Here is a 24,698-nt window from a genome sequence, read left to right on the forward strand (position 1 = left end):
AGTTACCCCTTTATTAAAGGGTTCTGGCCCTGACCTTTCTGAATATGTATTTTTAAACTTCCATGCCTTGTTTTCTAGCAAAGTCAGTATTCATGTGGGAAAAATTTGTGTTAGCCACCACCCATCCTTTGATGTCAAAAAATAGATCTTTTTCAAAAAACAACCTGTTTCCTGAGACAAATGCCAACTATTTTCCTTCTCCCTCTCCTTTCCCCATCATCTGCTTAGGATTCTGCAATGTTATATGATTTCTTTTTTTCATATTTGAACCTGATTAGGAGTCACTAAATGGCAAAGTCACTTTGGTCTCAGATCCACCCATATGAAAACAGTCTGAAAAATTATAACACTCAGGATTTTACTGTCAGATACTGGCAGATGATTAAAATACCATGCCCTCTGTGCCCTGTGTGCTTCAAAGTCTCCTGTGCCAGGCCTCTTACACTTTGGGGGAAGTAATCAGACATGCCATTAAAAATTGGAAGGCTCACCTAATTCAGGTCTGTTTCAAAAGATGAAGATTAGGGCTGCTGTGGAGATGAAACCAGATTTGTGAATGGAAGCATCAGGCTGGGTTTCCTGTCCTTTGTGTTTTCTTACAGATCTAAAGTTGTAACTTCCACATGATATGTACGACTTAGAGTTTCTATTTCTATCCTGTGTCCCCAAGGGGGGCGTATTTGGCAGTGCATCCAAGATCAAAAACAAAATCCCTTCCTCTGGCTGGCGTTCAGCTTTTAAAATATATTTTTAGATTTGGAAATGCATTCTCCACTCCCTCCACCCAGCATGTATATTTTTACTCTCTCCTCTTATTCTTTCAAACTTCCAGAGTCTGTTTCCTGGCAATTTGAGAAGTGAGAAATGCCTGCGTGGGGGGAAAAAATGAAGACACATGTTGTGTTGAAATTTTGATAGGGAAGCATTGCCCAATGACAAAACCAGGGACGATCTCGTGATGTGTCCTTTTGTTCACAGTAACTTTTCCTGTTCTGATCTCTCTCTCTCTTGCTCAAACTGCCCCAAATCCAGACGTCGTGACCCATTTTTATCAACAGCCTAATGATTTCTAAGGGCCAGGACAGTGTGATGGTCTTAATTTGGAGAGAAGGAAGAACAATTGGATGAATGGATCCAGGGGTCCTGTTTTAATTCACTGTAAATATCAAAAGCAGGTGTTCATTCAGCCCCAATGCTGATCTAAGTAGCTACCCTATGATGGTAATATAAACTCTTTAAACCTGTGTTTTCCTTCCTTCAGTCGACGAGGATTATTGAGCCCTGATTATCTGCCAGGCATGGTTCCAAACATGGGGGAGAGTGCAGCAAAGAAAACCAGGCCTGCGCCCTTGTTGATTTTGCAACCAGCTGAACTCAGCCAAGACATTACAAAGGTGGCCTAAGGACAAAGTGAGCTGTCCGCAGGGCCCTAGCTAACTCCGCATTCAGATTAACTATGATTTATTCTGGATACAATTAAGCCAAGTACTGTGGAAACCCTTTCAGGGCAGAGGATGATTTTTTTTTTCCCTTCTCTTCTGCTTCTTAATTTTTTGTCTCAGATCCACAAGCTTCTGAAAAATGTGTTTCTGTTTATTCTCCATAGATTATCTAACCACAAATGCTGGCTGGGATTTCAGATTTACATGACATAGTGTGGGGTCTGATTATATTCTGACTCTCAAAAAAAAAAAAGACAAAGAATACAGCAAAAATTATTTTCACACAGGATTACGGTACAGTATTACAATGTATTATGTGCAAAATTCCATTTAAAAATCATTTACATAAGGATGTACAAGACAGTACGTGCTGAGACTTCTAGTTTAACAAAAGCCACGGCTGAAAAGGTACAAGGTACAAAGCCCACCCTATCAGATGACTCTGCACCCTTACACAGTACAATAACATGTTTTTGTAACTACCTGTTACGTCAATACACGACTCTCCTAGTTTGTGCACCCCAAACTGGTTTTATAAAACCTAAATCTAACCTCACTAGACATTTATTTATTCACTTATTTTTTTGATGGTGCTCCCCAGGGCCTTGCACATGCTAAGCAAGTGCTCTACCACTGAGCTGCATCCCCAGCCACTGTACATTCTACAATGCAGATGGGTGTTTTTGTTTTGTTTTTTTGGTGCATTTTCAAATTCTTTTCCCAACAGCATCTTATTTAACTCAACAAAAGTTACATTATGCATTACTTTGTTCTTGGTTTCTGTTCCAAGTAATTGTATGCTGTTAGTTTTGATTTATGTGAAAATGTGGGGGGAGGGAGAGCTAACCTTGATTTTTTTTTTGAATGTGTGGGATTTTCAAAATTGTTTTCAAAAGTGGATAACAAGTGGAATAGATTCTTGCCAAATCTTCTTGCATATTTACAGTATCTTAAGCAGAGGTGGTTCATTCTGACTCTTTTTCCTACATCCTGCAGAGCCTGAACCAGCAGACTACACTCCTCAGTCCTTAGTTAGAGTCTGTATTTCTCTCTCTACCTGTCTCTACATTCACTTCTCTCCTATTCTCAGCATCACCTGTTTAAACAAACAAACAAACAAACAAACAAACAGCACAATACCAGTAAATGTGAACAAGATAACAGTACATCAAATTTCCAAAGGCATTCTGTGGCCAGTGTCAGGAATACATTGCTTTAAGAAATCCAGCAGTCTCTCCCCACAAAGTTGCCAAAACATCCAGTTACAGAAGAGAGACTTTTAAAATGCAATACTCTCAAATCCAGCAAGAGATTTATTTTTCCAATATTAAATGTTAAAATCACATGCATAATTACACAATATTTTAAAGTTACAAAAATATTTTAAAAACCAATCCTGACAGTTTACCTGCAACTGCTATAAAAATTTCTATGAAATATATAAAAACACAAAGGCTCTTTGTAAAAATTTTTTTTAAAGAAAGGAAAAAAAAAGTAAAAAAGGAAGAAAAGATGGAGTCATCCACAGAACTGAGAAGTACCTGACGCACTGCATCGGACAGTCTTGTCAAACACCTGCTGTTGAATTCAAGAGAAGAGCTTGTACCTTAAAAGTTCATTCAGCACATATACACACATGTCAGCCAACCTAGAACCTGGCTAGGGGCAGGTAGCAAACAATTTTAGGACACTTGAACCGTGAAATGCAACTCTGCATTGTAGGAGGAGAATCCTACTATTTTTACCAACCTCAGCTACCTTTCATGGGCAACGTGGCCAAAGATGCCCTGGGCTAAGTTAGCCTGCGGATGGCTTAGTCAATGCACCAAGGGGTCCTCCTGGAGGTGACTGCCTTCCAAGCTCAAGCTCGTGGCAACCAGAAGGCCAGGCTCTCAGCTCCCCTTTGGATGCATCCACAGGAAGTCCCCCATGGCTTCTACGAGGGGGTGAGATCTTCTTCACCATTCCGGAAAATGACACCGTAAGGATCATTCTTGATGCGCCTGTAGACGAAGTGGAAGATGTGGGGTTGTGGGCGGCTATGCAGCTCAGCCTTGATTTTTTGAGGATAAGTGTCCTCTGCCAGCTGCTGCCACGTTTCGTCAACGAAGAGAAAGAGGCTATACTCCTCTGGGTCCCCCACCTTAAACTTCTCAGCGCAGAGCTGACACACATCCTCAGTGGTGATGTACGGTCTCACGAGGAGGGTCTTTCCTGTGCAGCCACTGTTGACCTCCTGGAATGCAACACGGAGGTAATTCTGTAGGTGGAAAGAGACATTGGAGACATTCAGAAGGGAACACCAGACAGAGCAATAAGTCACATCACGAGAGGCAAATGAAAGGCTGGACCTGTGAGCTATTTCAGGGCTCTGGTTCATCACAATGTCTAACGTAAGTTCACAAAGCTCACACTGCAAGGCTGATCTGAATTTGGATGGTGGGGAAGATGACTATATGGACTGAGCTGCCACATTTGAGCTCACTGAAAATAGAAGAAACAGGAAGCCCATTCAGCCCTGGTTTTCATCTTGTCAGTATCCCTCATAAAGCCTGCTTAAGAAATCCCTGCGTAAGAATGTGAACCACATCCAAAGCTGGGATTATTCCCAGCTTGAGAAACACACCAGACAACAGAAGAATCTGAACCAGGAGCCAGCAGGAAGAGATTTAAAAAATCTAGACACAACAGCACATACCAGGCTCACTTCCTCTCACACTCTTCTATGCAGCATAAGCAAGGGCAATACTGTTAGGCGGAACCCCAAGAAACCACCCATGTTTGACCATTCTTTGAGCTCCCCAAATGGCATTTCATGTGGTTCAACCTAACACCAGGTGCCAAGTGGCTCTGAGTATAATCTGGAAAAAATCAGAGGGAGGAGAATGTTGATTCTGCCAGAAGACTCTGGAGACGGAGCTGATTAAGTGCAAAGTGGTGTTGCAGAGAAGCAAAATGAGACATCTGCAGGCGTGGCACCTTGATGGGGGCCAGGTGCACACCGTCTTGGAATACAATAAACCCGTGGTCGCCCAACACAAAGCACAGATGAGACGTGAAGAATCCGAAACTCATGCCAGACTCTCCTGGATTCTGTGACCCTAGATAACTCCTTCAATTTCCATTTCCTTAAGAGTGCGGTTCCCAGATAAAAGTAGAGAACACCCACTTATATCTGAGTTGCATCTAGGAAACACATGCATTTCCTTCTCTATCTGGAGCCCCTGCCTAGGAGCAAGGGGAAGGCATGCTCTCTGCCTCGGTTCTCACATGGTTGCCATGAAGGTTAGCTGGGATCACAGCAGGGAAGGCTCTTGGGGACAATGATGTCTTCTGCACATGTGAGATGTGTTTTATGTCTGTTTCTAGGGAGGACATTTGCCAGCTGATGAGTCTGCAGAGAGGAGTGAGTGGGGCGTGCACAGACTTGAATGTCTTTCTTTAGAGTGTGTCCATATTCTATCAGACCCCACCCGACTCTTCCATCCAACCTACCCCACCCATCCTGCTAATAACTTGGCTCCAACACTTTATATGCATTTACTCAATGACTCTTGAAAAGGACTTGGTGAGAGACATCTACATTCTCTTCATTTAACCAGAGAAGAAACTGAAGCACAGGGAGGCTAAGTAACTTGCCCAAGGCCACACAGTTAGTAAATGGCAGAGTCAGCATGATTCCACTTTTACCACTAGAGTGTACTCCCTCTTCCAATGTGAGGAGATATCCAGGTCTGGGACATTTGCTTTAGGAGTTCCAAGTAGAACTACATGTCTGGGTTTTTGTTTTTACCCCTGAGATGGGTGCTAACATTTTCCATCTTGAATTATATTCTGAGAAGGTGTTCATCTTCAAAGGAAGCAAGATAACGGATTTGGGGGAATGGTGCTGAAGGAAGTGGCTGTGTGGTATCTGGTGACCTACAGATGGATAGAGATGACAGGAGGAAAGGTCTAGTGGCAGGTGGGGAGAAGGAAGAATGCACTTTTCTAACTTTTGATCTTCTCAGAAGGTACAGCACTTCAGGAATGCCCTCTTTGTATAACCAATATAGAATAGCCCAGGGATCTGCATGTACCAAATCACTTAGCACATGAATATTCTTAAACAACCCAAGAGGGCAGAAGAAGCAACACACGGTATGTGTTCTTATTTACTTATTTATTTTTAGATTTATGTGTCTGGAAGGAATTTCTGAGAATACTGCAATCTTGAAGACCATGCTGATCTTGCCTTTCAACAATAGCTGACTTTGAACCAAATATACTTTTAGGTTATTTTCAGACCATTAAGAAGGCGGGGGAGGCAAAGGAAGGTGAATCTGGACATAAAGAGACATCTGTCTTGACTGTCCAGTTTCCTGATGGAAAACCTGCCACTTGGCCCATAGAAACAAAGGACAATTGGGTTTTGTAATTCCACTCAAAACCTTCAAAATGTTATTCAAAGATGTTTGCAGACTTCACTCAAAACCTTCAAAATGTTATTCAAAGATGTTTGCAGACTTACCTGTCATTTTATAGATGACAAGTAATTCAGAAATTGTGTTGGAGAAAGATTTCTGAAGCCTTAATCCACCTCTACTCTCTGAGAAACAAGCTCATTGAAAATCCCACATTCCCAGGCATGTAAACTCCTATCGGGAGACCTGAGCAGGACTTGGATCAGATGTTGTCTCCAGTTCTGTTCCCTGAGCAAGTACCATAGCCTCTGCTACTGAGATTCAGTAAGTGAAGGAGAGAATGAGGAAGGAGAGGAGGAAGTCATCACTGAACCCCTCTTCTTCCCTAAGGGAGGCCAGCCAAATTGCAGCTCATAATGCTGCTGGTTCCTGATGAAATACAATATCCAAGGCCCATGCCAAGTGCTTCCTCTTCCTTTTTTACTTCCTATCTTCTCAGGTACTCAGTACCCAGGCAGAACATTTTGCGAGAAGTCCTGCCTTAATTTGACTTTGTTTTCTTAAGGGCAGCAAAATTTGTGCCAAACCCATTTATATACACAAGTGGTCCTGGACTTGCAACCATTGATTTAATGATTTTTCAACTTTATGATAGTGCAAAAGTGATTCACATTCAGTAGAAACTGCAATTTGAGATTTGAATTTTTTATTTTTATTTTTGATTTTTGTGTGTGCTAGGGATTGAACCTAGGACTTTATACACGGTAAACATGTGCTCTACCACTGAGTTACTACATCCCCAGCCTGGATTTTGAATTGGGTTCTTTTCCTAGACTCGTGATATGATCCTCTCATGATGCTGGCAGCAGCCAAGAGCTGCAGCTGCCAGTCAAACAGGTGATTATGAGGGGACACAACCAATCCTGTACAGCATACAATTTTGCTAAGTTTAGATGCTCAACATGTTAGGTGTATTCAATGCATTTCCCATTTACAATATGTTCAATTTACTATGGGTTTATGGGGAACGTAACCCCATCATAAGTCGAAGAGTGTCTGTTCATATAAATTAAAAAAAAAAAAGAAGTGAAACAACGAGGTCAGAGGTGGCTTAAAATATCCCCTTTCCATCAGATGATTCAACTGAGAAAGGACTCTGGGGCCTTGAGCCAGGATGTGCTAGGGGACCCAGTTCTGTCTCCCTAGAGGATAGAGGAAGCACCCTGGGGCACTCAGTTTCATACCTGAAAGTCATCCACAGAAGGGATGGTCCGGTTTGTGGTTCTCCGTTTATGCCACTGCCTCAGGGTGTCCCTGGTCTCTGAGCTGAGCAGTCGAGCTGCTTGTTCTTCTTGGAAATTCTTTATCAGAGAAAGTGCTCCATAGGCACTTGTCAAGTAATAGCCTCCTGGAAAGAGCAGAAAAAGTGGGTTCTCCATGAGCTTCATACTCTGGCAGTAACAGTGAAGGTGCTCTAATGTTAGAAGCCATAGTGTATACAGTTGTCCTTTGCTATCGTCAGGAGATTGGATCCAGAATCCTTCCCTTGAGTATCAAAATCCATGGCTTGGATATCAAAATAAATGGCCTTGTATATGGAAAGAAAAATAAGTAAAATAGGATTGTATCTGCATATAACCTATGCACACCCTCCTGTATATATACTTTAAATAATCTCTAATACAATGTAAATGCTAAGTAAGGAATTGTTACAATGTACTCTTTAAGAAATAAGGATAAAGGAAAAATCTATACATGTTAGTACAGACTTTAAATTTTTTTTTTCCAAATATTTGCAATCCATGGTCGGTTGAATCCACAGATGCAGAACCTATGGACATGGAGAGTTGACTTTAATTTCCTCATCTCTTCCACATGCATTTCCTGGTGGGATTGCAGGAGAACACATCATTCACTCCTTCATCCATGAATTTCACACATGCATCTCACAAACACCTATGGAGTGACTCGGGCCTGTGCCAGGACGGGGGGAGCCCTGGAGAGCTGACAACATTTCTGTTTCCACTGATGGAATTTCCATTCCCAAAGGTGAAACAGACAAAACCTCTATATTATTAAAGTGTAATTATGAAAATGGTCTGCCAGAAAAGGTCAGGGGTATTGAGACCTGATAGGGAGGTGGGGACAAAATCAGGCAGGTGAGGGGGTGGGGTCAACTGTTCCAAGGCCAGAATCACCTACTTTTGTCTGCGAATCTCCTCGGCTTTTCTTTTAGAAATCACTGTTTTCTGAACTGTAAGTGAACTGTACACTCTGAAAGAACTGCAGCACTTAACAAGTGTGCTCACAAAAATATGAGTACTTCAAAATAGTTTCTCCCTCCAGATTTTTTTCTTATCCTTACTTACAGACTAATGTCTCATATATGGGAGCTAGAGAACTAGGAAAAAATAAAAGGGAGTTGGGATCTCATCAAAATACAAGGAGACTAGTAGAGGAAGGGGACCAGAGGGAGGGAAAGAGGGAGGGAAAGGGAAATGTAATTGACCAAATTATACTATATGTACATAAGAATATGTCACAATGAATCCCATTACTATGTAGAATTATAATTCACCAATAAAATTAATTCAAAAAGACTAATATAATATGACATTTAAGAAAATGATTTACAAATAAAAGCAAGTGACATTCCTTTAATGGTACATTTAGGGATAATCTTGTGTTTCTGAGAATTGTTAACAGACTTATAGTATGGTGAGATGAATATGTATTTGTTCATGTTTTTAAAATTTTTTCCGAATTTTCATAGTGCATTATACACTGTACATAATTATACATTGTACATAATGGTGGGATTCATTATGCCATATTCATACATGCATCAGACATAATTTGATCAGTTTTGTTCTAAAATTTAATGAAATGGCCTTAGAAGAATTTGTAAATTCTGTGCTACAGAGCCACTAGGGGGCGCCTTGGAGGTTTATTAAAAATGTCTTGATTAGGCACAGTGCATTTTATTTTTAGAGACATTCTCTGTCAAAATATCCATTGAATCTCTACCATGAGCCCAATTCAGTCACAAAGCAGGAAGTGTGTTCATAAGAAATAGAATCTGAGTTCCTGCTTTCCAGAAATCTATAAATGTATTAAAGAAAACAGATAAATGTACCTCGAAATGTATTCATGCAGAGAACAGAGCATTGTGGTTAGGTGAGTTTGGTTTTTTTTTCCCCAAGAAGTGGTACTTTCATGGCCAAAGTATTTAACTACTCATGCAAAAACCCTTTATAACACTCTCTAATCAATGTGCATGATGTAAATGACTCTATCCCTTGGGATCACAGGCAATGCACCCTATGAACTTGCATCAGACATAAACTTGAGAAAGAAAAATGTATTTGTTGTTTTCAGGTCACTGATGGAAATTTGGAGGTGATTTTTTTTTTAACTGCAGCATAATTTAGCCTACTGTGAGCAATATGCTTTCCATGCATGGTTATAATATGTTGAGTTTTTCTTGGCAGGTGAAAGAGAGGTGCTACAGATTGGATATAGTGCCTGCTAGGCAGCTGCTCTACCACTGAGATATGCCCAGAGCCCAAGTTAAGCGTTTTCCTGACCTTATTGCCCATGGAGAAAGTTCTCTAGGGCAGCCCCCACAAAATGCTGAATCCAGATTATTCATTTTTACTAAATATTTGCTCCAGGACAAATTAGCAAGTGATTGAATGAGAAATGAAGAGAATAAAATGTAAATTGTCACAAGCGGGCTGTGTGAGAACTATGCGCACAGTAGCCATGTTCAGGAGATAGGTCTGGCATTGCATACTGACTGGGCTGCGAGATGCAAGTGTGCCTTCCCTTCAGTTCTGCCTGTGATCCCACACAGAACCTGAGATGGGTGTGACTTGCCAAGATGTCAATCAATCTGCTGACCACAAGACATCACAGAGCAAGACTCTGCCCTTGAAACCTTATCTCCTGCCCTATTTGGAGAACATTCTATTGAAACTCCATTGTGAGCCCTCCACCCCCATAAAAATAAAGAGATTCTCTTTTCCAGAACTCTTTCCAGCCTGGAAGCTGACCTATAAGGTCGCAGAGCAGTCCCACCCTCGATATGAAAATTACTTCTGTGTCCTGTGCTTTTTTGCTGTTTTCTTAGCTCTTTTGAACCCAGTTCATCTCGTCTGCGGGTCGCTGGTGAGAGTAAACATTACCCAGAAGATTTCAGGAGAAATCTATATGGACATAAGTAATCAAAACAGGCTGTGTGGAGGTGCCAGTATTTGAGCTGTGACTTGGAAGGCTGCTATAATCCTGTGGGGGTGGAGGAGGGTTTCTTTGGACTTTAGATTTTAGACTCCATTGCTCTGATGTCTTCTGGCCACTAAGGAGAAACTGAAAATGCTGGAAGCACAAAATTGACCACACTTTCAAACATGTGGATGCAATTAGAGGAAGGTTTTCAATTTCAGCAAAACTATAACCCGACCATAAGAACTGTGTGTTTCGAAGGGATTCTATGACGCCTGTCCCGTAAATGGGAGTACCTGCTTAAACAGCAGAAAAGACGTGTGGCTGCTGCTGCACAAACCAAAGAGGACTCTAGGCAAGCCAAGGAAGCGACAGATCTGTAACAGGCTGCTGGCGGTTTCTCTAAGTCTGCAGAGCTGCAGTTAGAAGCTGTGCAAGCCTGGTCTGTAACCACAGTTAACCCGCCTGCCTGCCTGGGCGCCCCAAGGAGTAAAGCCAAAAAGGCCCAGACACAGAGAAGTAGAAACAGGCTCTACTTCCTGCACACACTCATGGGCCCCTTTGTGTGTTTGCTAGTGTCCTTGTGTTTTCCTCATGTGGGATCCCTGGAGGTGAAGACAGTCACTTGCCCATCTGTCAGCAACAGTGGCTCACTCTGAGGCAATGCAAGGAAGAAAAGGAGGTAGAAAATGGTTGTCCCAATCCTTGGGCCATAAGGTGTAAGCCTTTTGTTTGTCCTGAGGATTCATCATCAGCAACAGAATGGTGATTTTCTCAGTGAGACTGGCATGCCCCTTCCCCAAGCCCCAAGAGATCTTCTAGATCTTACTGGAATTAACTTAATGATTGAAGTTAAAAAAAAACAAAACAAAACAAAAAAAAAAAACAAATTGCAGTAATAACACAGTGGGAAAAAATAAAAGTATGGCATTGACACTAACACTTCTCTCAGTGGCTGGACAAAGCCTCATGTGTTTCCCCTTCTGTCCAATCCCAGAGAAGGAAAGGTGTAGAGAGGATGTTAGTGGCTTCTTATGGAGTGTCTGAATCCATGGTTAAGAATATTAATAAGGAGACATAAACAAGAGAGAGGGTAAAAGGGTGACAGAGACCATTTGTGTCTGGGATAGCAGATAGGATAGAAGACACTCATCATTCATCCTGAGTCAGTACTAGGGCAGGTGGAATGGGCATGATTTGGGCTCCAGGGAGGGGAGTCCCTCTGATAGAAAAACTGAGATCTAGGGAATTCAGTTTGATGACTGAGGACATTAAAGGCCATTTTGCATTTAAGATAACACAATGGATTTAACAACTGGGACGGGATGGTGCACCCCCCCCACCACCACCACCATGGTAAAAATGCATTTAAGATCTCTCCTTGGAAAATGCTGGGGTGACACATGCCCTTGGGAAGTCCCTCAGCACATGGACCTTTGTACTCCAGCCCAGACTGAAACTCAATGGAAAAAAGAAAACAGAACCTCACCCTCAGGGTCTGTCTGGACTCTCCCATGGATTTATAAAATGGATTAACAGGATTCACAGTGCACAGGTCTTGATTTGTTCTCCTTTAGAAAGACAAGCTCACACAAGAGTCCCAGAGATTGTTTGTTCTCAAGGCTGTGAGCCATAGTGCCAAGCATCCAAATTATGTCCATGATAAAACACTTTACTAATGTATAAAGAGAAGGAATTTCTTCTGCTAAAACATGTTGGGGCTAGGCAGACACCAAGAGGAACCTGAACTACCAACATAAGTTCAAAGCAAATCACCCAGATCTTACTCCACTGTATTTTTTATTTTAACAATAGACTGACATAATTTTTGAAATGGAAAGAAAATTAATGATGTTTTTAATCTAAAAAACAAAATTTAAAAAAGATTAAAAATGAAAAACAGGTTTTCATTTATTTCACCAATTCAATAGCAAAAAAAATGACCATTTTTTTCTGACAATGAGATTACTCTCTAATAAAATATTTATGACTTCCTCCTGGAATCAAAGAAACCATTGCTTTAAAAAATGACATTTATTCTATTAAATGATATTTTTTTATTGTCACTAGCCAATCTCAATGAAGTATTAATTATAACAGGGTTGCATTTTGTGGTTTTCTTTTTTCTGACTCCAAAATTTTCTGTGATGAATATTTATTAATTTATAATCAGAAAAAAGTCTATCTATACTTTTAAATAAAGAAAGAATTAAAATTGCAGTTAAGCCTTAAAATGTCAAAAAAGTACCTTTGTGACTAGTTAATGGGTGCAGGGTTTTATTTTAGGGTGAGAAGGGTCTTTGGGAGCTAGAAAGAAGTGGTGGTTGCCCAATACTGGGTGTATACTGAATGCCAATGAATTGTTCACTTTAAAATGGTTGATTTTACCCTCCGTGAATTTCATCTCAGATTTTAAAATGAAATGAAAATAACAACAACAAAAAAACAAACCACCCAGTTCCTCCAACTTTTTCAAAAGCATGTTACCTTCTCCGTGTAACAGTGATGGGTCTAGGAGCTCCATCATGTACTCGATTTCAGTGTCCAATTCAAGCATGTCACACTGAGCAATGACATAGGTCAGAACTGGCAAGAAGTCATCAGCGCCATACATCCTCCCTGGGATTGAGAAGAAAAAGAGAGAGAGGAACAACTTTATTTCATATCCTACTTGCTGCTTTTATTAGACAGCAGGGAGTCATACTGAGGAAATGGGCTATTTATAAACAGAGGTGGGTGTTTCTGGAATCTTGTGTTGTCCGAGACCCTCCCAGCTGCTGACAGGAGAGACCAACCCTTACTGGCACTCTCAGAATGAATGTCTAGGAGCCATGAACATGGTTCAAATTTCCTCCCTTCTTCAATGCATAAAGTTATGCACTAGGACAGAGCAATATTTTTGAATGTTTTACCTTTGAACATTTTACCTTTTAGCCAGTCATATTACTAAACATTTATAAAATATTTATTCTGCCAATTCTTTGTTTGATTTTCTATTTTATTTCTGTGCACCTGAATCATAAATGTGATGGCAAGACCAAATTCAAATCAGGAATAAATTTTACTTTGTACTCAATATAAGAACACAGCTAATTTGTTTAAATGTGCCAATTCAGTGTATGTTGGAGATACACATTGATTAGCAGCAATAAATAGGAAAAAAAAAACCCCAGTTATTATTTCTATTTTTTTATTTACAAGGATGGTTCTCAACTGGGGGTGCTTTTGCTCCCCCCCAGGGAGTGATGGACATAGTTTGGAGACATTTTCACTGTTACAATTGGAAGGTAAGATTACAAATAGCATCCAGGATGCTGCTAAACTTCCTACAGGAAGTAGACAAGCCCCCACAATAAAAAAATTACTCTGTCTAAAACGTCATTCATGAAGTGCTTCAGAAGAACATAATCCTGTGCAGATTATTGGGGCAACTTTTAGAAATGATCTCAGGAATTCTAGAAAATTTATTCCTGTATGTGAAATACACTTACAAATTTTAGGGACAATGTTCACAAACTATCATTTCCAGCTCAAGAGCTCAGATTGTAATGATTCTTAATTCAACAATTTGCAATGTGCATGTATATTCATATCTACTTAAGCAGAGGTTAATAGAGCCTGCATTTCTCTCTGTTGCTTTTCCACTAAGCAATTTCAAAAAAAAAGTTGGTAATTGCTGGGCATGGGGGTGCATGCCTGCAATTCCAGCAATTTGGGAGGCTGAGGCAGGAGGATTCTACTTTCAATACCAGCCTCAGCAACTTAGTGAGGCCATAAACAACTTAGGGAGATCCTGTCTCAAAATAAAAAGGACTGGGATATAGTTAAGTGAAAGAGCACCCCTAGGTTCAATCCCTCCAAAAAAATATAAAAATAAAATAAAAATGGTAATAATCATCCACAGATTTACAGGCTCACAGAAGACCTCGAACAATGCAGGGCTCAGTCACTACCCATGAATCTTCATTTCTCCTTCATCTGTGGAAAATAGCAAGGGGGAAATCCAAGGGCTTACTTTCCTACTTGTCTTTGGTGAATTCCAATTACATTGTTTCAGCTTGTATCAAAGAAGGGGCCAGCCAACAGGATGATTCTAATGAAACCTCATTGTTACTGAATGCTCTCAGTTTCTGACTCAAGCTATAGATCATTGACAGGGCCCCTTATTGGCTAAAATATAGTGATGATTATTGTCAATATTGCCACTCCATGTGGGTCAATGCAGTGTCTCAACTATCACCTTATGAAAGAAAGAAAGGGCCATATCCAACTCCAGATGCAGAAACTGCAATTTAGCAGGTTGATTAAGATGGACAAGTTCTCTCAGTGAACTCATTCCCAGAGGGAGGATCTGGAACTAGACCCCAGCGACTGAATCATTACCACCATCCTGAACTAAATCTTTAATTAAATCAGCATTACACAAAAATCTCATTACCCTTATCCACTTACATTTATTGGTGCTATTTGTAAAAATCTATTAGTTGGCATGTGACTCATTTGATAGGTACCAGAGTAACTTTATTTTTGTGAACTGCTTGGTGAAATCAAGAGACTAAAAGGAGGAGACATAGGGAATCAGAAATCCTGACATGGGTCTGGCAGGAAGCAACAAATCCCTGGACTTCAGCATCCTCACCTGAGTTGTTCTCCATGACAGTGTATATGAGCTTGCAGACTCTCAACAGCAGCATGACTTTCTTTTCTGGTGAATACATCTTCTGCATGGTCATGAATTTGACTTTGATTTTCTCCACATCCACCAAATCAGGGGTTGGGGCAAAGACTCCCAACTCCTGGGGATTCCTCTGCCGCACAAGTTGTAGGTTCTCCTTGAGTTGTTTCCATGAGCCATCAGCCATGTGGAACTCCTTCAGCATGGTCTCCACGTGACCCTTCAGGGGCTTCAAGATGCACTTGTGCATGGCTTTTTCCAACACCACATCTGCCAAAGAAAGTGCAGCCACTGTGACCAGAGTCTAAAGAAAGAAGAAATGCAACTTCTGCTTTCAGGGAATGCTCATCTGCAATTCCACACATTGGTTAGAGGGTAGATAAGTTGTAACTAAGAACCCAACAGATGGCACGTAGCACCAGCAGACTTAACATGGCAACGGGTTTTTTTGTTTGTTTTTGTTTTCCATGAGCCAGGAAGAGAGGGTTTTCTCTAACAATATCTTGCATAAAATCAGTACAACCAAATATATTTGTTTGAATTACTTTCACACGAATGTGTTATTTTAAAAGAAGGATTTTATTTTCATGATTAGTATAGATTCAAGATTCCTAAAAAATATTTTCTGAGGAAGAAAATTCAACTACATATAACATCTTGGATTGAATTCTGGAGCAAAAACATTCTTTCCTTTATTTGTTATAAATCATATCAGTGGAGCATTAGATGAAATCTGAACAAAGACTGTGGATTAGGTAAAAGTGTGAACATAGTTTCTATATGAATTTAGGGGTTGATAATTGTACTGGAATTATGGGACAGATGGCCTTGTTTTTAGGAATATATAATGAACTATCTAGGGCAAAGGGACAAAATGTCTGAAATTTACTCTCTATGGTCAGGAAAAAAAGTGTGTGTGTACACAGACAAAGGAGGAGGATGAAGCAAGGGCAAAGTGCAAAATTGAGGAATCTGGGGGAAAGCAAGACATTTCTCTGTATTATTTATGCAACTTTCCTGTAAGTCTGAAATGATTTCAAAATTAAAAGTAGAAAATTTTAAAGTGTGTTTCTTTCAGAGTTAGGAAAGATATTTAGGTGTGGGTGGTATTATTCTTCCCCTCCTTTGTGGCTGGCTATCCACTAGAGTAACTTCTTTGGAGAGTCTAAGACTGCCAATACCATAAATCTGGAGATCTAGGCTGAAAGTCATTTATACAATGATAAGCTCCCGGCTTTTCCAACACTAGCCTTTTAATTTCACATTTCTACATCACATCAAAGTCACCTGAGTTCGATTGCAATGACTGCTCCTGAAATATGACATTTGAATGTGATTCTATTTTAAAAGCCAATGGATTCACTTACTTATAAGATTGGAAATAGTTGGCTTATCTCTTGGGTCTTTGGAATTCTTGACACTGAATCAGATCATATTGAATCCAAATTATTGCCTATTATTAGAAGGTCCAGGAACAAAGAGAAATCTCTGCCAGATGTACAAATACTGAAAGCAATTTTCCTATACCCCAAAGCTAAGACTGAGTCCAGAAGTTAATGCAGTGATTAGACTCCCCAGCCCAGGTTTTTCTTTTTTCCTTCTACCTCCATATCATCTTTGATTGAGAGAGCTCTTTGATTAAATATAGAGTTTTATATCACTATAGAAATCAAGATTGAAGCAAATGAAGTTATAAAGTAAGAAGAAAAGCAGAACTATGTATTCACTTTACACCTGGCATTAAAATAGACTACTTGATTTGCATTGGTTGTTGTGTGTTAATAAGTTTGTGTGACTTCTTAATATCTTTGACTGTAAGTTATCATTATGATAAAAAAGTAATAGTAACTAATATTGAGTACTCATATGAGTAAGCTCCATCTATATACTTCACTTCATTATCATCTAATCCTTGTGACAATTCCAACACTTTTGCAGAACACTAATACTACACCCATTTTTCAGATGAGAAAACTGAGATTCAGAAATATCTAATGGCTTGCTTGAGACCATACAACTATTTGAAAAACAGTTTTTCACTGTTTTTCATAGTAAATGATCTTTTTCTTTTAATATTTTTTTAGTTGTAGGTGAACACACAATATATTTGTTTATTAATTTATTTTTTATGTGTTGCTGAGGCTGAAACCCAGTGCCTCACACATGCGAGGCAAGTGCTCTATCACTGAGCTACAGCCCCAGCCCCAGTAAATAGTCTTTTAATTCTAAAGTTCAAGGTTCTTCTAAAACATTCACAGGGGAAGGAGGAGGGGGGCAGGGTGTTGTGGCTCAGAGGTAGAACACTCGCCTAGCATGTGCAAGGCACTGGGTTTTAGCCTCAGCAACACATAAAATAAATAAATAAATAAATAAATAAATTAATTAAAGGTCTTGTATCCAACTACAACTAAAAAAATAAAATAAAATAAATTAAAAAAAAAAAAAACATTCACCAGGTTTTTTCTCTCTCATTCAAAGATTCTGGAAGCTACATTCCTGATTATCAGCGACCCCTCCCTATCTTTGTTAGAATGAGGTCACCAAGAAGAGAGGGCAAAAGTCATGCTGATGATTAATTAGGAATATACATAAATGTTCACAGTAGTGTTATTCATAATAGCTTCAAATTGGAAATAACCCCAAGAGCTGCCTGACAGAACGGATACATTATACATATTCATACAGTGGAATTCAGACAATGGAATATGTTTATTCAATGAAAAAAAAACACACTATGGCTCCAGATGCAGATGATGAAGTTCATAGACAGGATACTGTGTGAAAGAAGCCAGATCTAAGAATATCTCCTACAGTATTTCATCTACCTAAAATCCAGGCAAAACTCACCTCTGGCATCAGAAGTAAGGGTGACAGTTACCCTTGGGGAGGAACCTGACAGGGAGGGGGTGCAGAGACACTTGCTGGGAGGTGATGGGGATGTTGTATTTTTAGATTTGAGTGGTGACTACTTGAGTGTACACATTTATGTGTAAAAATCATTTATGTGCAGCTGGGTACTTACAATTTATGCACTTTATGGATGCAAGTTAAATCTCAATAAACATGCATACATCAATGAACAACTCCTGACCAGCCTGTATTTTCACCTTAAACTCCAAGGGCACCTTTTAACTTCAGAGTAAGCCTGGTCACCTCTGAGCCCCAGTGTTAATAGAATCATCTCAGAAAGGCTTTGAGCTACTCCTGGGTGATGGGACGAACAGAGAGTTCATTACTAGCAAATGGGTTGGCTCCTTTGTACTGCCAGCCCATTCTTGCTGCCAGGGAACGATGCCGATCTTTGTCCTTGTCTTAAAACCTAAACTGAAAAAACAATTGCTACTACTGAAATGGAAGGAAAAACTTGCTTCTGGTTATTTGCTTTTCTCATGGGTTTTAGAAGCCACTTAACTAGGTAATAATGGAATAGACACCTAATAGCTGTACTATGGAAAATATCACTGAGGTACGGTTACTGTGGTAACAATTAAGTTATCTTTCAGGAACTCACAAGTAGCCTTGTCTAGCTCAAACTGGTTGAAACTAGTGACCCTTCACTTGGCCTGAGCAGGTGTTCCATGGATTGATATCTGAGGGTCAAATACTCTACCATCAGAACTCACCAAGGCTGCCATTTTCAGAACACCCATCCTGCAAAAACTCATAAGCTTTGACCACAGACCACTGACAATTTCACTTATCCCTGTCTCCAATCACCTGTCCCCACAACTTAGACCACCCTGTTTCTTTATACCCCTAAATCTAATCCTCAGGGAGGCATATTGGAGACTTGGGGTTTCCATCTCCTCATCACTAGCAAATGGAGTAGCTCCCTTGGCCAATTCATTAATAAACATTCTCTTCAGCCAATCTCATTGCTTTAGTGCTGGGCATGCGGCATGGCGGCCAAAACAGGTCCATTCAGTAACAGTGCTAGACTTTTCTTAAAGTAAATTTTTTTAAAAGATCACAATTTTAAAATAAAACTGGTCTCTTCATTCTTTTTCAGGCATCTCCTATTATTACCTCCACCAATATTTATTAAATTTAAGGAAGGCTTAGGGGAAGTCAAATGAAAAGAGAGACCTGTGACCCAGTTTGTTATTTCTAGTGAGAAAACAAAGGTTCTGCTCCTAAAGAAATAGTAAGAAGTGATTTGAGGAACACAGGAAACAGAAGATCTTTCAGAATGAGAACTAACTCAAACAAAAATGGAAAGAATACCCTAGCACGTTTCTTGTAAATTACTACTCTCTGTTGTTTTCCATTATCTCTGGTTGCTTTAATTCCAAGAAACTAAAACAAATCTTTTAAACTAGGAACAATGACACTATTTTAGGCACTTTATATACACTGGCTCTGCACATCCTCAAATAAACCCATGCAGGAAGAACTCTTATATCCTCAGGTTACAGATGAGGAAACTAAAACCCTAAGAGATGGATATCAGGCAGCTAAAAGAGGCAGGAGCCAGGATTCCACCGCAAGACATACACTTCCAAAGTTCTTGAAGTTACCTCAGTTGTACTCAACCACAATCAGAGACACATAACAAACACTTGGAAACAACCCCAAAACTTTTAAGGGAAAACAAAATAGATGACATGTTTTCTTGAAGCTAGCCAATGTCTTCTAATTTTCTAATGACAAGAAAATACTAGAGAATTGTTTGAACCATAACATTTTGAATTTTAAAAGCCCCAAGTTAGTTGGAACAAACCTAGAGACAAGTTTTCTAAGTGACCAAAACTGGAAACACATTATCTGAGCACATTTATATAAATTCCTATCGATTGGTCTCAAGGATGATCTGTAAGTAAAGACCATGGCAGCTGCTGAGGTTCTCCGTGTCTTAAATGTTACTTTCTATAGCAACGGATAGACAAGAATTGATTCACTCCACTGTTCAAAAGAGGAGACAGAAGACTGTCTTTTTTCCTTCCCTCTGACCTATAGCATAGATTCCAGGGGTCAGAGATCAGACAAGGAAGCATCACAAGCCCCAATAATGTATTGGTTTTGTCTGGGCACCCACTGCTGCCAGGGGGAAGTGAAAATCTGAGGGGCAAAGGTGAAGTTCAGATTGTCTTAGAAAGAGCACTGGGAGCCACAAGGCCCAGCAGCCAGGCCAGCCCAGCCCCTTCTTACTCAGTGACCTAGACCAAGTCTCTTCACCTCTCACCCTTAACAGTCTGGATTGCCATCAGAATCATGGCTCATGGCATCTGCCCGAGACAGATCGTCAGTCTGAACCTAACTAGATTGAATGTAAAAACAATAAGTAATAAAAATTAATATTCTCCAGGGGTGTCTAACAGCATCCAGAGTCTAAACAATATAATACATACTATAACATAATATCCCTTATCTGAAATGCATGGGATTGGAAGTGTTTCAGATTTTGGAGTTTTACAGATTTTGGAATATCTGAATAGGCTTTACCAGTTGAGCATCCTTAATCTGAAAATCCAAATTCAAAAACATTTTGGGCTTATAACACAAAGCATCAAATTTCAAAGCATTTTAGATTTTAGATTTTCATATTAGGGATGCTCAACCTGTATTAAGAATGCACAGGTTTTGGGCTAGAGATGTAGCTTGTGTTAGAGCACTTGCCTAGCATGTGTGAAGCCCTGGGTTCAATCCCCAGCACCACAAAACAAAACAAAACAAAAACCCACACAGGTTATAATTTAAAGTTATCTGACGATGAAAAAAAATGAGCTCCAATCATATGGTCTTTTGATTTATTCTAGTTCTAGCATTCTAATAACTTTTTTTTATTTAAAAATTTTTTCTCATATTTTTATTGGTCCATTATAAATATTCACAATAGTATAATTTGTTGTTTCTTATTTTAAGAAGATTAAAGTAGAAATAGAAGTGAATATATGATAACAAGATGAGAGCCTTAGTTGCTGCCTTTCTGTATAGAAAAGTCAAATTTAAATATTTATAATTGCTATTATTCATTGGGCATTCATTTGTGTAGTTCCTAGTCTAAGAATATGCATGTTACCTTGCTAATCTTCATTTTAGCCCTACAAAGTAGAAGAATTGTCATTCTTATTTTGCAGATGGGACATGTGACTTTCCAAGGATGACAGAGATGAGGTGCAAACCCGGTTGTTCTTACTCCAAGCAAGTCAAGGGATGGCATAATTGTCTTCCCTCTGTGCAAGGAGGGCAAAATGAGTCGATGCTTCTTTTATGAGCTAAAATGTTTCCTTTTGGCTGTTTTATGGGAGTGAGGATCAAAACTAAAGTTGAGTGAGTGCTTAGTATGATCCAAGCACTATTAAACACGTCACAAGTATTCAAATAGTCCTTTGACTAAGATGGGTACACATACATTCCCTACTTGTCTTGGTTTGGGTTCTCTCAGAAACTGATTACAAGGCAAGGGTTTTCATGTAAGAGGTTTTTTTTTGGAGCTGATCCCAGGAAGTACCAGAGGGGAAGGAGAACAGCCAATATGGTGCACTTCTCTATCACCTTGGGTGGCTGGAACTCAGTCCTGCTGGGGACTCCAAGACACAGTGTTGAACATGCTTTGGAGCTGTCCATCTAGAGGACAGTCTGCTCCTAGGGGTTGGAGTGCCAGTCTTCCCATTGCCTTGCAAGGGCTCTGGTCGCATTAGAAGCCTCAAGCAAAATGTCACAGGTGCAGCCATTGGACATCAGATTGGCAAGCCAGTGTCAGTGGGCAGAGCACAGCAGTGTCCACAGCATCTTGTTACATGTGAAGAATTGAGGCATGGAGATACGAAGAAACATGACCAAGTGCACACAGCTCATGAGAGCAGGGACTCCAAACCCAGCAGGGCAGCCTGAATTCTTCCACTGACCTACCACAGATTCCTGCTTTTCAGTGGAGAAATTTCTCCATCCCATCTCAGTAGAGCTGGAAGCTGAGGGAAATGGAAGGTGCCATCCTGAGAAGCAGCAAATGCAACCCAGCCAGCCAGGACAGCACATTGCTAGTCCTCTTTTACAAACTCCTCAAACTGAGGACCACTGGGTACTACATAAGAACTCAGGTTAGATGCAAAATCCAATGGCCAGTTTTCTGATTTGTGACCTTGAAAAAACATGATCTTCCTCAACCTCAGCTCCCTCATCTGTAAAATGGGGTGGCTCACTACTTCCCAGTGAGATTCTGGGAGGAACTGGGTAAGGTCCCACTCCATGAGCACCTGGCATGGATGGTACCTACTGACACTGCAGGCTAAAGTCACTGGATACCTTTTGGGAACAAAGGGTGGATGCCTTTGAAAAGAGACAACAGGTTTAACAATTCAGGTTGTTCCCTCTACCCCTTCCCAAGTATTATCTGTGGTTTGGTTAGATTTGAAATAGAAAGTACTTTGATAATTTAATCAAAAGCCCTCTGGTTTCCTGATCATCTCTCTCTTTCTCTCTCAAGCACTCATATCTTCGTTATTCTTCTCAGTTCCTCCCGTTCATAGGTGCAGAGAATGAGGATCTGAGGTTGGTCTGCTGACTTTTTTTTTGCCTTGATCCCCCTAGTATTTTTTTTTCTTTCTTTGATGTTGTTTGTTTGTTTTTAAATCCCAGCCTTATTCTATCCCTAACATCCTGGGAACCTCAGATTAGCTGGGCAGTTGTGCATCCTTCAGAGCAGTGGGGTTTGAGCACAGGGAGAGAGACCCATTCCTATTTCATATGAGAAAACAGGGTGCATGGTGGGGGCTGGAAAAACACCCAGCTTCTTGCTGTGTGTGGGATGAAGGTGGATTCAGTTCATCACTAGTGAAGCTCTGGATCTACCAATAGGGAAAAACCCAAGTTACATTGCTGCACCTGCTCTAGTCTGTCCACTTCAGGCCCTGGCACCCTGGCTGGCCACACTGGTCTGCAGGTGTTTATGACTAGCATCTGTTTTTACTGGTTGGCACCTGGCCACAATGGTCGACAGGTGTTTATGACTAGTGTCTGTTTGGATTGGTTGGCACCTAGGATAGAGAGATTATTAAAGTGTTCTGACTCTTACCTTATCTGGGATAATCTTTCTAGAATGTTCTCCACCACCTTAAGGTCTCAGACAGCTCCTGGAGGTTTGCTTCTGCCTTGTCCTCCATTTTTTCTTTCCTCCACATCCCCATAAAGACTGCATGTTCTTGGTGAGGTAAACAATACTACAGGCCCTCTGTGCTTCTGAGTCTTTTCATATGCTGTTCCCTGCCTAGAATGCCTCTCCTTCTGGGACTGAGCTCCTGTCTTTATGTGGATTTCAGTGAAGCCGACCTACCTCCCTGCATCCTTCACAGGGCTTCGCCCAACTCCCTGTGTCCTCAGCACACTTTGTGGTTTCTACCAAGACACAGAGCAAACAGAGTTCCCTCCTTAATAGGAAGTACTCTGAAAACCAGATCTAGGGGTCTAACAAACTAGCCACAGTCCTTAGTGTAAGCCGGGCATGTAGCATATGTCCTAAAACTATTTGTTGAATTTTGGCCAGAAAATCCTTCTTTTGGGTACCTACTGAAAATGATGCTTCTTTTCAGTCCCAGTGGCACACACTGAATAATCCCAGTTACTTGGGAGGCTGAGGTAGGATTGCAAATTTCAGACCAACCTGGGCAACTTAGCAAGACCCTGTCTCCAAATAAAATTTAAAACAGGGCTGGAGATATATAGTTCAGTGGTAAAATATCTCTAAGTTAAAGCCCTGGAAGCATGAAATAAATAGATAGATAGAGGCTTCTTATCCTTGCTCCTGCAGATACAGATGTATAACTCAAGTAATAGCATCATTGCCCAGGTGTGGGGAAGCCAGTGTCCCCTGCAGCTCTGCAGGGATGGCCTGTAACCTGGATTTACTATAAAATTGTCAGCAATGCACACTTCAGCTCATAAATAATAAATAAGAAAGGGTGCTTTATCATTTTAAGGCAGATCCCCAGCCCAGCAAAGCTGATGTCAAAATAAAGATGACAAACATTAGGGGTTATGATTCATTTATATTTTTGCTCATTTTGGTGGAATCAATGAAGGCCTTTACATGGAAGCACAGGATCTATTCATATAGTATTTTATGTAAGGAATCTGTCAGGCTGATTTCAATACCTTCTAGTAAAAGGCCAGTTAAAACCAAGGGAGGGGAGAAGAAGAGATGAATCTCTCTACAAATAATCCCAGCCAGGTGTGGTGGCACATGTCTGTAATCCTAGTGGCTAGGGAGGCTGAGGCAGGAGGTTCACAATTTGGACACCAACACCAGCAAATTAGTGAGGCCCTAAACAATTTAGTGAGACCTTGTCTCAAAATTAAAAATAAAAAGGGCTGGGGATGTGGCTCAGTGTGGTGTAAGGTGCCCCTGGGTTCAATATCCAGTGGCAAAACAAACTCCCCGCCCCCCACAAAAAAAAAAAAAAAAAACCCACATGATTTAAGTAGAATCTCCAGGAGCAAGAGCTTAATTCTGTCCCATCCATTCAGTGCAGACAATGCTTTATGACTTGCTTCCAAAGAATAGGGTATGGGGTACATTTAATATTAAAGGGTAGAAACCTGGCAAACGTGGCCTTGGTCAACGGTGGAGGTGAGCAACATCAGTGATAAATCCTGTGGATACCAGATGCTCTTTCATATGGTGAAATGTCACCTCTGTAATCCTCCCTTCCCTTTATAAAATAAACAAGAAAGGCAACAGTAACCAACCGCCCACGAGAACTGCAAGAAAAGGATGGTGCCAGTCCCATTTTCATTTTGGCTTAACTTCGCTGAACTTTTGTTTTCTATAAAAATGAAAGTAATAAATGAGGCGATGGGAGGATTAAAGAGGGTTCTATACATAAAAGTGCTTTCATTTGGTTCTATTAAAAACACAGTCCAGTTTGCCCCTCAAATCCATGAGTTCCATATCCATGGATTCAAACAACGGAGAGCTGAAAATATCTGGAAAGAGAAAAAAAAAAAAAAACAACCAAC

The 24,698-nt window shown here is 40.4% G+C and overlaps 1 protein-coding gene across 7 annotated transcripts in view; it reads right to left on the minus strand.

Moving 5' to 3' along the window:
- Positions 1 to 1,731: 1,731 nt before the first annotated feature.
- Rin2 (Ras and Rab interactor 2) overlaps positions 1,732 to 24,698 on the minus strand; it is a 227,062-nt gene continuing 204,095 nt past the window's right edge. For 6 of the 7 annotated variants that reach the window (XM_071608695.1, XM_071608694.1, XM_027921930.3 and 3 more), the window contains 4 exons: positions 14,709 to 15,014; positions 12,557 to 12,688; positions 7,090 to 7,253; positions 1,732 to 3,702 (listed from right to left, as the gene is read on the minus strand). In XM_071608695.1, coding sequence (XP_071464796.1) covers positions 3,379 to 3,702; positions 7,090 to 7,253; positions 12,557 to 12,688; positions 14,709 to 15,014 — 926 coding nt within the window. In that variant the 3' untranslated portion in view covers positions 1,732 to 3,378. The other variant, XM_071608696.1, reaches the window with a different exon arrangement.

The sequence above is a fragment of the Marmota flaviventris genome, chromosome 2 (assembly GCF_047511675.1).
Source record: "Marmota flaviventris isolate mMarFla1 chromosome 2, mMarFla1.hap1, whole genome shotgun sequence".
NCBI classification, from domain to species: domain Eukaryota; kingdom Metazoa; phylum Chordata; class Mammalia; order Rodentia; family Sciuridae; genus Marmota; species Marmota flaviventris.